At 45.8% G+C, this 16,233-nt stretch overlaps 1 protein-coding gene across 1 annotated transcript in view; it reads left to right on the top strand.

Moving 5' to 3' along the window:
- The first annotated feature begins 5,266 nt into the window (after positions 1–5,266).
- Positions 5,267–16,233, top strand: part of sez6b (seizure related 6 homolog b) — a 172,991-nt gene continuing 162,024 nt past the window's right edge. Inside the window, exons 1-2 of the mRNA XM_056441222.1 lie at positions 5,267–5,300; positions 5,817–6,284. Coding sequence (XP_056297197.1) covers positions 5,267–5,300; positions 5,817–6,284 — 502 coding nt within the window. The remainder of the gene's footprint in view (positions 5,301–5,816; positions 6,285–16,233) is intronic.

Raw genomic sequence — 16,233 nt, 5'->3', positions numbered from 1 at the left:
AATCGTATCAAAAGCAGCTGTGAGGTCTAAGAGCATTAAGATAGCAGAGTCACCAGAGTCTGTAGTGACCAGGAGGTCATTGAACACTCTTAGAAGGGCAGACTCAGTACTGTGAAGCGCTTTAAAACCGGATTGAAACATATCGAAAATATTGTGTGCATGTATGAAAGACTGCAGCTGTAAGAGTACGACTTTCTCCAATATTTTTGAAATAAAAGGAAGTTTCGAGATGGGTCTGTAGTTAGAGAAGACAGAAGTGTCCAGATATGACTGTTTTAACAGAGGTACCACAACCGCTTGTTTGAAATAAACTGGCACAGAACCGGACTCTAGGCTGCTATTTATAATAGTATGGACATTAGAACCAATAGTGTCCCATATCTCTTTGAAAAGTCGAGGAGGGACTGGGTCTGTGGGACAAGACGATGGCCTCAATTTAGCCACAATGTCACAGAGAGATGACAACGACACTGGTCCAAACTGTTGGAAGACAGCGGCGCATATGATATCAATGGAGAATTCGAAAGAAGGTGGTGAGATACTGGCTCTAATAGTGGAGATCTTGTCAATGAAATAGCAGAGGAATTTTTCACATACCTCAGTTGAAGCTTCAATACAAGTGAGTAAAGGAGAGTTTAGCATCGCATCAATGGTTTTAAAAAGAACACGAGGTTTGTTTAAATTACTAGAGATAATCTTAGAAAAGTAACTCATCTTTTCCAACTTTACAATGCTCTGATACTTTCTCCAGCTTTCTTTCAAAATGTCACGAGTTACATGAAGCTTGTCTTTCTTCCACCTACGCTCAGCCTGCCGGCATTCACGCCTAGCAGCGAGTGCCGTCATTAAGCCAGGGTTCGGATTTAGGTCTGGGGCGCATGAGTTTCAGGGGAGCAACAATGTCAAGAGCTCCAGTGCAGGAAGAGAGAAAGGCTGAGGTTAATTGCTCAGTGTCCAAGGAGTCAGAGGACATAGTATCAGACTGGGCTAGGTTTAGAAATGCAGGAGAGAAACTAGCAGCAGTGGAAGGTTTCATCATACGGCCGTAACGGACAGGAGCGCACGGTTTAACCGTTTCACAAGCAAGACTCACATCAAATAATACAGGCATACAACGTTGTCACTGCGCTTTCACAACACACAGAGTACACATTTATGAAAAGGTAATTCTGCATACAGGTAGATGGATCTTGCACAAGTTTCGACTGGGCATTCAGACTCGAATGACTTCCATTGCACTCTTCTTAAATTCAGAATTTCTCTCCCTGAGTTCTGAGCACAACGGATTGCAGCTCTTCAACAAACTGACCAAAACAGATAATCTGAAAATACACTAATTTTTGCAACTATTTCTATCACTTTTTTGATTTTTTATTCATTAATGATTTTGAGGGAAGATTGTCTTAAAGTTAGCGCTGTACTGCAATGGAATGATTGACATGCTAACACGAGTGACCGGGTGAGGAAGTGAGATGCAACCAAGAGGAGGCTGTGACTGAGTGTGGCTTTATGACAAACTGAGTGTTGTTACCTTCGCATTGAAAATGCGGAAGGTAATGTTTTGATCGCCGTGTATTTATTACCTTCGCATTGAAAATGCGGAAGGTTATGTTTTGATCGCCGTGTATTTATTTATTACCTTCGCATTGAAAATGCCGGAAGGTTATGTTTTGATCGCCGTGTATTTATTTATTTATTTATTTATTTATTTGTATGCGTGTTATTCGCAAAACTCAAAAAGTATTGAACCGAATCGCATGCAATTTGGTGGGATGATTGTTTATTATCCGGGGACCAGTTGATTAGATTTTGGGATCGATCGGGTCAAAGGTCAAGGTCAAAGGTCATGAACAGATCAAAATCTTTCGCAGAGCTCAAAAAGTATTGAACCGAATCGCATGAAATTTGGTGGGATGATTGTTTATTATCCGGGGACCAGTTGTTTAGATTGTGGGATCGATCGGGTCAAAGGTCATGAACAGGTCAAATCTTCTTGAATCACATGGAATTTGGTGGGATGATTGGTTATTATCCGGGGACCATTTGATTAGATTTTGGGATCAATCGGGTCAAAGGTCAAGGTCATGGAAAGGTCAACATCTTTTTTTTTACCATAGCACGATACATTTTTGTCCAATTGGCATGCAACTAATGCCAAACTGTTCATAATTCAATGCCCAATCTTGTGATATGCGAAGGTATGCGCTCTACCGAGTGCCCATTCTAGTTTATTTATTTATTTGTATGCGTGTTATTCACAGAACTCAAAATGTATTGAACCGAATCGCATGGAATTTGGTGGGATGATTGGTTATTATCCGGGGACCAGTTGATTAGATTTTGGGATCAATCGGGTCAAAGGTCAAGGTCAAAGATCATGAACAGGTCAAATCTTCTTGAATGGCATGACATTTGGTGGGATGATTGGTTATTATCCGGGGACCATTTGATTAGATTTTGGGATAAATCGGGTCAAAGGTCAATGTCAAGGTCATGGAAAGGTCAACATCTTTTTTTTACCATAGCACGATACATTTGTGTACAAATGGCATGCAACTAATGCCAAAATGTTCATAATTCAATGCCCAATCTTGTGATATGCGAAGGTATGCGCTCTACCGAGTGCCCGTTCTAGTTGTGGAAATGAAGCTTTGTTAAAGAAACATAATACTTCCCTCAGCAGATGATAGCCTCATGAAGGGGTCTCAGATTAGATCTCAAAGGTGCACTTGAGAGGGGAGCGCTGATCATTACACTGGGAGAATTATAGCAGCTCATCCTTAGGAAGGAATATTAAGTCTTGTTACAAGGAGGATGGGAAGGGAAGAAACTTTTAAGCTTGAGCTTTTTACAATACATTTTCAGTCTGCCAATTCACTCACAGTAGTGTAACAGCATTGCTCCATGTACAAAAGTGTTGAAGGGAAATATGGCTAAAATTCAGCTTTGAAAGATGGAATTGATGCAGAGCTATGTGAGTGAGAGCTCCTGTCTCCGTCCAGAAGCATGAGACAGGTTCGCTCTGCCTTGATGTCAGTGTGAAGTACAGCTAAGCAGAGCAGTGAACGGGGAGAGATAAAGAGGATGACTGCATTTTTTATTTATTCTATGGCTAGAAGTTATATTTTCTGCTGTCAAATTCACTGTGAAATAAATCTTAAATTCAGCTTCACGGTATAAATCTTTTGAGTAGATACAAATATTTTGTGCATAATTTCCATTTGGGCACAGCTTATAGTGGCACATTCTTAAAATAAAGACTACACAGCAGCAGCATCATCTAACTATAATCAAAATGTCTGGTCAGTTCTTCTTTCACAGCAACTGCTGAATTCAACACTAAATCAGTTAAGTAATGGATTTGTGTCGACTGCTATGGAGGACTTAAAATGACTTCAGTATAAATAAAGAAATAAATGCATGAATAAATACAGGAATAAATAAATAAATGCTTAAATAAATACAATAATAAATGTATAAATAAATAAATACAGAAATGAATAAATATAAGTTATAACTCAACAGGACATCAATAAATAAATGTATTTCTACATTTCTGTATTTCTTCATTTATTTTTATCTCTATTTATGTGTCCACACGTATTTCTTCATTTATTTATGTGTGACATTTATGTGTCCGTATATTCAAATGAGCTGGGGCGGTCCGAACCTCATTGTGAAATAGGATTGGTCAAGTCGGGGAGCAAGACAGAAGCAATCGATCCCTAGCACTTGGATCTGTAGACGAACAGCGTTTATTATGCATTCTTGTCTGTACATTCTAAATACTACTGTTGTTGAGTCACAGAATGTAATTTAAGGATGTTTTCAGCCAAGAAGTTAGTAGTTTAAGCATCAAATCTGTGGTCGGTTTATCGAGATTCAGCCAAATAAGGATATGCGATGGCGATTTGAGGTCCTGCTCGCGGGACCACTGAGCTCGGCTGAGCCGGGCGGTCAGCGCGCTGTGTGGCCGCCGAGAGCAGCCAGATCTCGGCAGGACTTTTTTAAATGCTCCGCTGGCTCTGACGTCTCCGTAGCGACTAAACATGAGATATAATTAGGTTTTGGAGGATCTAAAGAGCACAAAGAGTTTATTATTTATTAAAAGATAACGTTACGTCAATTTGACTGAGGGTTAAGATTCATAACTTCATATTGTAGCGACCCTGGGTCAGGAAAGCTACGAGACGTTGTATAGTTATTACCGTTTATTCGTAGCATACGCCAAACAACAGTGAACACCGCAACACATTCTACGCCACTGTAAAGTATTTTACAGTGAATAATTGGAGTAAATTCATGAGCAAGAACAGTTGATGTGGTGACGTCACAAGACCAGAAAGACCGTCCTGCGTCCTCGAGAGTCTGGACTCCCAAGACCAGACTCCAAGAAAACACGAGTCTGTACTCAGTGTACTTGGAATTGATAAACGGCTGAAGTCAAAAAGCTGTCTAGGCTAACTTCTGCTCACGGTGAGCTGAGCGAGCCAACTTCAGCATCATGTGCCAGGCAGAAGTAGTAGAGCATAACACACCAGGTGCATTACACTCCTATGACCAATCATGCTTTAGACAGGTTCGGACCGCCCCAGCTCATTTGAATATACGGACACGTAAATGTCACACATAAATATATGAAGAAATACGTGTGGACACATGAATTGAGAAATAAATAAATGAAGAAATACAGAAATGTAGAAATATATTTATTTAATGATGTCCTGTTGATTTATAACTTATATTTATTCATTCCTGTATTTATTTATTTATACATTTATTTAAGCATTTTTTTATACATTTATTTTTTTATACATTTATTTAAGCATTTATTTATACATTTATTTAAGCATTTATACATTTATTTATACATTTATTTAAGCATTTATTTATTTATTCCTATATTTATTCATGCATTTATTTATACTTAAGTCATTTTGAGTCCTCCATAGACTGCGACACAAAGTACAATTGCACAGTAAACATTCTGACATGGGCAGGGTGGGGGTCAGGGACCTGCACACACTGTTTAAAGCACCCTAACTCCTTCACTGCCTGTGACAGTTATAACTTATAACTTATAGTTATAATATACAGCATGTTCCTAAAATCAATGTATGTAGTGATTCATAATAATCTCTCTGTCATCCATTCTGACCCACTAGAGGTTTCAGGTTCTACAGAGACCCTGTCCTCTGCCTTGACTTTCACTTTTCTTCTTATTTTACTGTGTTTATGGTGTTAGCAAATACCTGTTGGGCCCCACATGGAGATCTTACCCCCAGATAACAGCTTGTACAGTCTGTCCTCAGTTCCAGTTCATCAAATACTTCCTGTTAAATATATTGTACGTTTCTATTTTGACGTGTCAAATAATTGTCATAAAGAAAGATCAGAGATTATATTAGGCTTTGTTAAAATATTTAAATACTAGTAATACAAACCACTAAAAGTAATACATACAGGAACATAAATAACTGTTTTCACTTTGGAATAAAAAGATTGCAGGGTCCATGAATAATATCGCTAGAATATGGCTGCTCCATCACTGTTTTTTGGAGTGAAGGTTTCTACCATTGTTGCAGCCATGTGTTATGGCACAGGCTGTAGCACCATTCTATATAATTTACCAATTAAAAATGAGATTGGCAGTGTGTTAAATGGCAGTGGATGGAAAGGTTTGGATCCAAAGCAAAGAGCAGGCAGTAAAGTGAAGCCAGAAAAATCTGCACCTGCACAGCCAAGTGATCATTGAGTCTATGCTACAAATCAACATCCCTTCAGCAATGTCTGTTATTCTCTTTCATTCTCCTCAGCCTCTGTCTCTGATGGTGGTGGATCCATCACCCAAGCGAGCCCTCAAGAGAGCGAGGCCAGGCTGTTCCCCACCACCCAAGACTCAGGCAGGAGGCCCCCCGTTGTCACCACTGCCTCGCCTGTCAACGTCCCAAACCACCACTCACTCTACTTGGAAGACAGCGGGTTATCTGGGTCTCAGCGCACCTGGTCCACCCTGCCATCCGGGGCTTCTGATGAGAGTGCTGAAATCTCCAATGTGCAAACAATCCTTGTAATGCACACAATAGCAGCCATTTCTCACTCCTCCACCCCTGTTCCAGTCACCAACAGGGCTCCAGAACATGTTGCCAGCCTTGCCTCTGCTGCTCCTTCTGCAAAGGAGAAAGAGGGAGTGAGGCCCGGTCAGCCTGGACTGAAGCACATGAGGCCAGGCAGTGATGAGGAGGAAACAACCACCACCATCATCACCGCTGTGCAGAGTCCAGGTAAGATTTGTTGGCCTTTTTTAAATATATCCCTTGGCATAACAATCATATTCCTTCATTATTTGAAACACCTGTAAGGGGAAAAGGTTTTTATTTTAGTGGAGTATGAAAGATGAGGTGGAGTTGAGGAGTCTCACAGCCAGAGAACGAAGCTTCTTTGAAGTCTGCTGGTTATCAGCTGATAAGTCTGCATCTCTTTCCAGATGACAGCAGGTCAACAGGTTGTGGCTCGATGGGTTTAGTTTGTTCATCTTCACAAGCTCCCCTTGTCACTAACATCACTGATGCTCACTTTTGCTCCTCTGTAAAAGTCGACAAGAACTTGGCAAGGGAATCTGCTCTTCTTTTTAATCAGGATTGAGATAACCCATGTCAGATTTTTCGTGATGTTGATTACAGAGTTCACACTTAACCCAAAATGGATCCCAATACTCTAGATGGCTGATGCATTCTAGACCAAAGAGGCCGGTCACTGTTTTTATTTTTCCAATCCTAATGTCAGTAGTTACGTCGTCCATGGCGTGAGCCAGCCTGGCCCTCACAGCAGACAGCACAGAATGGAATGCTGCCAATCAAATGCTTTCAATATTGACGGGGGATGCAAGCCCATTTTGGATTGAACCTTGTTTTTGTTAGAATCTGAATTGCATTTTCATCATAAACATGGCAAACTGTGACTTGTGTTCCAGCTCCTCATGGTTTGTCTGGCTGGTTATGCATTGATTCAGAGCAGTGATGACGTACCGATACAAACTGAGGAGGCAGGTGTCAGAGACATTCTGAACTGTCTTGAAGGTCTTCAGCATCATCAGATTTGTTTTATACCAAACAAAATAAGGCTGCCATAGATGTCAGTTGTGTGTAGTTAGCGTAAATTATGTGAATTAAATTAAATGCGTCTCTTTAATATGCACATTACTTGTATTTGTATAGACATCCAGAAAATTCGAATTGTGGCAGAATGTCACTTAATTTCTTTTGAACAAAACACATTTGATTATCTTTTGTAATGCTTTATTTTAAGTTCCACAGCTATAGGAATTCAATACTCTCCGGCAGCGTTGCTGCATCACAGACCTTTCAGATCATACACAGATCTTTTTTTAAATTTAAATAGTCAAGAGGTCCAAACAGGGACCACAGCGAAATACTCAGAAATTGTCAAGTGGATGTGGACAAAAAATATCGTGATGGTGACTTTAGTGCACTTCGCAGGTCAGGAAGATCAAGACCTGAGCAGCTTAAATAAACAGCTCATATGTGTGCAGGGGGACAGCTGGTCAAAGCACAGACAGACAGGACTGCACTCAAAATCTCAGTGACAGCACTATAGTCCAGTGATAATGGAGTGGATGCTCCCTGAGTTGAAGTGTCGGGGGAACACAGAGATGATGTTCTTCATAAGGAAGCACTTGGGCAAAAGTTTACTTGTGGTTCAAAAAGAAGAAGGGATCAAGGTTGTGGAACAGAAACCTTGAAGGCCACTTCTGTCCTCAGTTGTCCTATCGTCGGGCTGTCAGGGCTGGTAGCACGGGTAGCGAGAGGCAAAAGCTCAGGTGCAGAGGAACGAACAGGACTCGGTGGGGATAACAAAAAACGCTCTTTAATGAGGCAAAAGTAAAAAAAAAAGGCAAAAGGTCTAAAAGGGGAAAGGCAGAGAATGGGGCGTCAGGGCAGGCAGGCAGGGTCGAAACAGGCAGGATCAGGAATACGCACTAGAAACACGAACGACAAGACTATGGGAAAAAGACAACAATCCAGCAAGAGACAAGTGAAAGAGTGGCACAATATATAGGGGGGAAAACAGGTGTACGACATGATACAGTAACGAGACGAGTGGCTGAGGGCAGGTGCAGGGAATGAAACAATCAAGGAGACAGAGGAGACACAGAGGATACACCGAACAGAGCCTTACAGGCTGAGCTGTTTAGAAGGCAGAAAACCTTCAAAGCCTGAACACCTTCAAACAAAGTCAGATATTGCTTCTGTCCATCTGGGGAGTGGGATCCTCCTCTGTTGCTCTCCTGAAGGTTTCTTCCCTTTTTTCCCTGTGAAATTGTTTTTCTTTTATTTTTTGGTAGTTTTTCTTGATCCAATTTGAGTTCCTGGGACAGGAATGTCGTATGTGTACAGATTGTAAAGCCTGCTAAAGCAAATTCGTAATATTGGGCTACACAAAATAAACTGAATTGAAATGTTATATATATATATAATTAGATAGTGTCTATGTGTGTTTATAGCGATGCCAGACTTGTACAGTCATTACTGTGACTACACTGTAATGGCTAGTCATCTTGGCTTTCCCAACCATATTTACACATGGTATTGACTTGTGACATGTGTCTCCTATCTGGATACATAGGTGTAACTTCATTCCATGAAATAGATGGAACGCTAACCCTAACCCACATATGTAGTTCTGACTCTCAGCGGGGTATAAATAACATCTCTATAGTGACTACATTTATAGGAAAAGTTAACAAGTCAAAGGTCATATGACCCCGCCTCTTCCTGCCATCTCAAGCTGTTTGCAAAAGGCTGTAGAGGAGCCTGTATTCTGTAATGAAAAATTAGAAGAGCTTTCAAAGCAGCATTGCTACAGGAAACGGTAACAGCTCGACAGACGAGTCACAAGACTGAAAGACATGTCAAGTCAGGTGAGTTGTTGTTATTTAGCCTGAATTTAAATTAATTGCCTCATAGGGCTTTACAAACCGCACAGGACAGCACACAGAACCCGCTAACTTAGGCCCCATCCTTGGTTTGGATATTAAAAACTGTGTTTCTGTCAGGAACTCGGAGTCGGGAAAAAACCCGGGTCGCTGGAGTGGTAACCCACGATTTACCCAGTGGGCGATTGAGGACCCAGATGCAGAGTACAGTCAAAAGATTGTTTTATTTCCTCTCCGTCACAACGGAGTTTCAAAGAATGTAAACGTGTCTTTGACACAGCAATAATGCGAACACAAAAAGGTATAATCCAAATGAAAGTGTCAAATCCAAAAAGGGTATAATACCAACGAAAGTGTTAAATCCAAAAAGGGTATAATCCCAACGAGTCAAATCCAAAAAATGGTATCCTCCAAACCAAGAGTCATAATCCAAAAATGGTATAATCCAACAAAGAGTCAAAATCCAAAACACAGAGGACTAGCAAACGTTACGAGAGGGTAACGAGGATCACAAAGTATAATCAAACGTCGCAATGACGTGTCTAGCACACTGCCAGGTATTTATACCCTGGTCAAACAAAGTTAATTCAAGTGAAAACAGGTGTGGACCAGAAAGACTGAAATAATGTCTTTCGACCACCAGAGGTCGCCAAATGACCCCAGTGGCAAAAACAGAAGTCCCAAATCATGACAGTACCCCCCCTCTTAGGGGAGTCTCCTGATGACCCCTGGGCAATCAGGATGCTTGCGGTGAAAGTCACTGATGAGGGAGTCGTCAAAAATGTTCCGGGCCGGGACCCATGAGCGCTCCTCTGCGTTGTAACCCTCCCAGTCCACCAGGTACTGTAACCCGCGCCCCGCCCGACGGGAGTCCAGCAACCGGCGAACTGTGAAGGCAGGCTGTCCACCCACGATGCGGGGGGTGGGAGGGGGCTTGGCAGCCGGGGCCAGAGGAGAGGACAGGAGGGGTCGCAGGAGGGAAACATGGAAAGAGGGGTTAATCCTCAGGGTGCGAGGGAGCTGGTAGGTCACCGGGTTGATCCTCCGGACGACCTTGAATGGGCCAATAAACCGAGGCGCCAGCTTGCGGGACTCCACTCGCAAGGGAATATCCCGTGCGGACAACCACACCCTCTGTCCCGGACGGAAGGAAGGAGCAGGTCGCCGGCGCCGGTTGGTCCTCGCGGTGCGCACCAGGTTCTGCCGAGCCTTCTTCCAGGTCCGCCTACACCTTCTCATGAAGTGTTGAACAGAGGGCACCCCAACCTCCTCCTCCTGCTCTGCAAACAAGGGAGGCTGGAACCCAAACTGACATTGAAAAGGAGACAGATTAGTAGCGGAAGACTGGAGGGTGTTGTGTGCGTATTCTGCCCACGGAAGACAGGAGCTCCAGGAGGATGCGTTGTCTGCCCCCAGTGCCCTCAGGGTGGTCTCGAGCTCCTGATTCATCCTCTCAGTCTGTCCGTTCGACTGAGGGTGGAAGCCGGAGGAGAGGCTGACCGTCGCCCCAATGCTCTTGCAGAAAGCCCGCCACACCCTGGAAGAAAACTGGGGACCACGGTCGGACACGATATCCAGTGGAAGACCAAACAGCCGAAATACATGGTTAAACACGAGTTTCGCGGTTTCAAGTGCGGACGGTAGCTTGGGTAATGTCACAAAGCGACAGGCTTTCGAAAACCTGTCTACAATGACAAGAATAACAGTGTTCCCCTCCGATACGGGGAGACCGGTCACAAAATCCATGGAAATGTGGGACCACGGTCGGTGTGGGATGGAAAGGGGATGTAGCAACCCCTGAGGCCGCTGGTGGGAGTTCTTGCTTCGTACACAGACGGAGCAGGCCCCGACAAAAGACTTAACATCCTCAGCCATGCCAGGCCACCAAAACCGTCTCTGCACGAACTCCAGCGTCCGTCGAGCCCCAGGGTGTGCTGTGATACGAGAAGCGTGGCCCCACTGGAGTACCTGTGATCGTACGCCTCGGGGAACGAAGAGGAGTCCAGGCCTCTCCGGACCTGGGGTGGGTTCGTCCCGTTGCGCCCTTCTGACCTTGGCCTCAATCCCCCAGTGGATGGATGCCACGATCCGGGAGAGAGGAATGACGGGCCTCTCTTCCTTATCTTGGCTATCCGAGGGAAACTGCCGGGATAAGGCGTCGGGCTTGATGTTCTTCGACCCTGGGCGGTAGGAAAGGGTAAAGTCGAACCGACTAAAAAACAGGGACCATCGAGACTGTCGAGGGTTGAGGTGCTTGGCGACCTGGAGGTACTCAAGGTTCCGATGGTCCGTCCACACCAGGAACGGATGTTGAGCGCCCTCCAGCCAGTGCCTCCACTCCTCGAGCGCCAGCTTGACGGCCAGCAACTCCCGGTCACCCACGTCGTACCGGGATTCTGCAGGACTCAGCCGGTGGGAGAAGAAAGCGCAGGGGTGGATCTTGTCGTCCTGAGCCCTCTGAGAGAGTATAGCCCCAACCCCTACCTCAGAGGCATCCACCTCCACCGTGAAAGGCAGGGATGGGTCCGGAAGGACGAGAATGGGAGCTGAGGAGAACCTTCTCTTCAGTTCACAAAAGGCCTCCTCCGCCTTAGAGGTCCAGACGAAGGGACCCAGACCCTTCTTGGTAAGGGCGGAGATGGGTTCTGCAATAGAACTAAAGCCTCGGATGAACCTCCTATAAAAATTTGCAAAGCCCAGGAACTGCTGCACCCCCTTAATGGATTTAGGGGCCTCCCAGTCCCTCACTGCCTTTGTCTTCTTTGGGTCCATCTCAATCTGGGCCTCCCTGAGGATGTACCCCAGGAAGGTAACCTCAGGCCTGTGGAATTCGCACTTCTGGGGTTTCACAAAGAGATGGTTCTTAAGGAGTCTCTTGAGAACTTGTCGGACGTGTAGGCGATGTTCCTGCAGAGAACTGGAGAAAATCAAAATATCGTCCAGGTACACGAAAACGAAGTGATTAATCATGTCACGGAGACAGTCATTGATCAGGGCCTGGAACACGGCTGGAGCATTAGTTAGGCCTGGTATTCGTAGTGCCCCGTCGGGGTGTTGAATGCCGTTTTCCACTCGTCCCCCTTCCGGATGCGGACCAGGTGGTACGCATTTCGCAGGTCTAGTTTGGTAAAAATGCTTGCACCCTGGAGGAGGTCAAATGCTGTGGACATCAGTGGCAGGGGATAGCGATTACGGATGGTGATCTTGTTAAGGCTCCGGTAGTCGATACAGGGCCGCAGGGAACCATCCTTCTTGCCCACGAAGAAAAACCCCGCTCCGGCAGGGGACGTGGATGGACCCGGATGCTAGAGAGTCCCTGATGTAATCGTCCATGGCCCTCCTTTCTGGACGGGAAAGAGAAAAAATCCGCCCTCTGGTTGGCATGGTACCTGGTTGTAGCTCGACTGAGCAGTCGTATGGCCGGTGAGGTGGAAGAGAAGCGGCCCGGCTCTTGCTGAACACCTCCTGCAGATCCAGGTACTCTGCCGGCACCAGCGACAGTTCAGCAGGCTCAGGAGGCTTGGGAAAACAAAGCGGAGAATCAATGAAGAGACAGGTGGCGTGGCAGGTAGGACCCCATTCGAGGATGCGGCCGTTACCCAGTCAAGATGGGGGTTGTGGCGGTTGAGCCACGGGAACTCCAAGACCACCGGAAACTCCGGAGAGCAGATCAGGTTTAGGGAGATCTCCTCACGATGATCTCCCAGTCGCAGCCTCACCCGTGATGTGACTTGGGTCACGCTGCCGTCTCCCAGTGCTCGCCCATCAAGGGCGGTGACAGCAAGCGGTGCCTCAAGGGAGACCAGAGGGATCTTGAGCCTTAGTGCAAGACCCCGGTCTATGAAATTTCCCGCTGCCCCGGAGTCTACCAGAGCCTGGCATGAATGTTCATTCTTGCCCCAGGAGATGGAAATAGGAAGATACACCGCTTGGTCCGGAGACTGGGGAGAAAGGGTTGCGCCCGTCACAACCCTTCCCTGGTTGGACGGACGACCCCTTTTCCCGAGAGCTCGAGACAAGAAGATATGCGGTGACCAGTCTCGCCGCAGTAAAGGCAAAGACCCTGACGCTTCCGCCGCTCCTTCTCTTTGGCCGACAGTCGGGCCCCGCCCAGCTGCATAGGCTCGGGATCTTCACTTGATCTGGACCTCCCAGAATCTGCTGGTAGTAGCCAGGAGACCCCCTGGTCCCGGCGACGCTCCCTCATACGGTTGTCCAATCGCATGGCGTGTGCAATCAGAGGTTCTAACTCCCTGGGGCAACCGATCGAAGCCAACCCGTCCTTCAGGGCGTCCGACAGCCCGTGGTGGAAGGCCGTTACCAGAGCCTTGTCGTTCCATTCACTCTCCTCTGCGAGAGTGCGGAACTCAATGGCATAGTCCGTAACGGAACGCTTGTCCTGCCGAATGGTCATTAGCAGCTTGGCAGTGTCTGGCCCGGTCATGGACTGGTCAAAGACCAGTAACATCTCTTCCTGGAAATCATTGAAGGAAGAGCATACTGAGCCCTGCTTCGCCCAGACTGCGGTAGCCCATTTCAAGGCCTTGTCTGTGAGAAGGGTAATGATGTACGCTATGCGGAAGCGGTCTGAGGAAAAGGCACGGGGTTGGAGCTCAAAGATCAGGTCGCACTGTGTGAGAAAACCTCGACAACCCCCCTTGCTGCCGTCATAGCGATGCGGCTGGGAGACCCGGGGTTCCACAGAGGAGTGTGGAACAGGAGCCTCAGGAAGATGCTGTGCCTCTCTGGTCCAGTTGTTGCAGGTGCTGGGTGTGGCGAAGTACGTCTTCCTGCTGGCGAGCAATATCCGCCTGTTGGCGGGCAAGGTTCTCCTGCTGGAGAGTCATGCTGTCGCGCTGGGAAGTAAGCAGCGCCTGCTGGTGGACCATACACTCCCGCTGCGCCTCCAGCTCTGCCTGCTGGCGAGTAGCCTCCCTCTGCTGGCGATCCTCTGCTTCCTTGTGGTGCACTAGTGCTTGTTCGTGCTGGTCAAGACGGGTGTTGCTTGACTGTAGCCTAAGGGATATAGCCTGGAGGGTCTGCTCCATTCTCTCCCATTGCTGGGACATGTGCTCTGCTAGGTCCATAATGATCGCGACGTTCTGTCAGGAACCCGGGTCGCTGGAGTGGTAACCCACGATTTACCCAGTGGGCGATTGAGGACCCAGATGCAGAGTACAGTCAAAAGATTGTTTTATTTCCTCTCCGTCACAATGGAGTTTCAAAGAATGTAAACGTGTCTTTGACACAGCAATAATGCGAACACAAAAAGGTATAATCCAAATGAAAGTGTCAAATCCAAAAAGGGTATAATCCCAACGAAAGTGTTAAATCCAAAAAGGGTATAATCCCAACAACGAGTCAAATCCAAAAAATGGTATCCTCCAAACCAAGAGTCATAATCCAAAAATGGTATAATCCAACACAAAGAGGACTAGCAAACATTACGAGAGGGTAACGAGGATCACAAAGTATAATCAAACGTCGCGATGACGTGTCTAGCACACTGCCAGGTATTTATACCCTGGTCAAACAAAGTTAATTCAAGTGAAAACAGGTGTGGACCAGAAAGACTGAAATAATGTCTTTCGACCACCAGAGGTCGCCAAATGACCCCAGTGGCAAAAACAGAAGTCCCAAATCATGACAGTTTCAGGGCGGACAGACATGCTATAGTGTGTGCAATGCAGACAGAAATAACAGTAGTAATGTTACAGTATGAAAAAAAGAACGATCAATTTAAGTAGATATATTAATTCAATAGAATTCAGATTATTTTTTAGAACCCAAAATCACAAATGACAAATTTGCCGTTACAATCTGTACGACACCCCTGTTCCAGGACCTCACATCGGATCGGGAAAAACTCCCCCCAAAAAATAGAAAAACCTTTCACGGTGAAAAAGGGAAGAAACCTTCAGGAGAGCAACAGAGGAGGATCCCTCTCCCAGGATAGACAGAAGCAATAGATGTCATGTGTACAGATGAACAGCGTTATAGAGTTAAAACACATTCAATGAATATGACAAATTATGAATAATGAGTAGTAGGCATGGACCATGATCCAGATTTCCACTATCCATGAAACAGAAGGAGGAAGAGAGGAGAGGGGGGCCATGGCAGGAGGCAGCGCCACAAAGGCAGGAGGCATTCCGAAAAAGGCCAGGGCCTGGATGCAGGAAGCAGGGGCTAGGGGTCAGGATCTTCAGATACAGCCAGGTCCAATTGAGATGTAAATTCGTCCATAAGGTCCATTGAGGAGCTCAGTGTATCCATGTAAATCAGAGGCTGGAAAAAGAACTAAACACACATCCGGTGTCAGAGTCCAGACCGTCTTTCATTAACTCGTCTCAGGTAGTAAAAAGTACCTTTCTGCTATTTGGATTTGCTCTCTCAATCCTGAAGTCTCCTGAACGCATCATCTCTCTCTTCCGGTAATCACATTGCATCACTTCTGGTTGCCAGTTTAACAGCTAGCGAAGGCTTCCTTCCCTTAGGCCTACTCTCCCCCTCCCGCTCCCTCTTGCTCAGTGTGTCACATGTATAGCTATTCCTCTGCCTCCCTTAATGATAAAGGGACATACAATAAGTGCAGTTCATTTACTAGATTGGAGGCAGTTCTCAGTGGGTTAGAAGCCCAGACGTTAGCTACATTAGTTAACCCGCCCCCACCCATAGCCGGTGCGGGCTAACCAGACGTAGCTTCTTCTAGCTCAGTTGTCGCCAAACCGTCGATCGCGACGTTCCCTGTCGATCTCCAAAATAAAATGAAAATAAAATCACAAACACATTGTTCCTCGTTCTCGAACATTTTCTGAAGTGTCTTCTGAAACGTTTTCTTCCTGACTGGAAGATCGACGTCAGAAAAGATCTCCGCCTGATTTTAATGAACGCCTGAAAACGGGTTCTCTGACAGCCGTGTTCTCAGCTGTGCGCCCCGAGAGAGGGGAGCGTATAGTACAGGTGGGGCGCAGGGGAAATGCAGAAAGACCTTTATTCATAACTTTACATATTACACAAGTTCAAAGTACAAGGGACAACTACGTCATCAATAAATAAATGTTGTAATGCCTGTACCTTAGTGTAAATGTTTACGTTACGGCATTAACAAATTACACCTGCGCATGCGCAACTGCCGAGATTCTTGGCGACTTGCCAGGTCTTAACTCCGTGAGTTCGGCTTTTCTGCTGTTGTCCTTCAAAACAAAAGCTCAACATTGAGCTTTTTTTCTTGTCTGATGGAGCAATCTGGTTTACTTGAAAGTGATTGCAATTAT

This window comes from Pseudoliparis swirei, chromosome 20 (assembly GCF_029220125.1).
Source record: "Pseudoliparis swirei isolate HS2019 ecotype Mariana Trench chromosome 20, NWPU_hadal_v1, whole genome shotgun sequence".
Classification (NCBI taxonomy): Eukaryota; Metazoa; Chordata; class Actinopteri; order Perciformes; family Liparidae; genus Pseudoliparis; species Pseudoliparis swirei.
The sequence above is the reverse complement of the archived record's forward strand: the minus strand, read 5'-3'. Positions and strand labels throughout refer to the sequence as shown.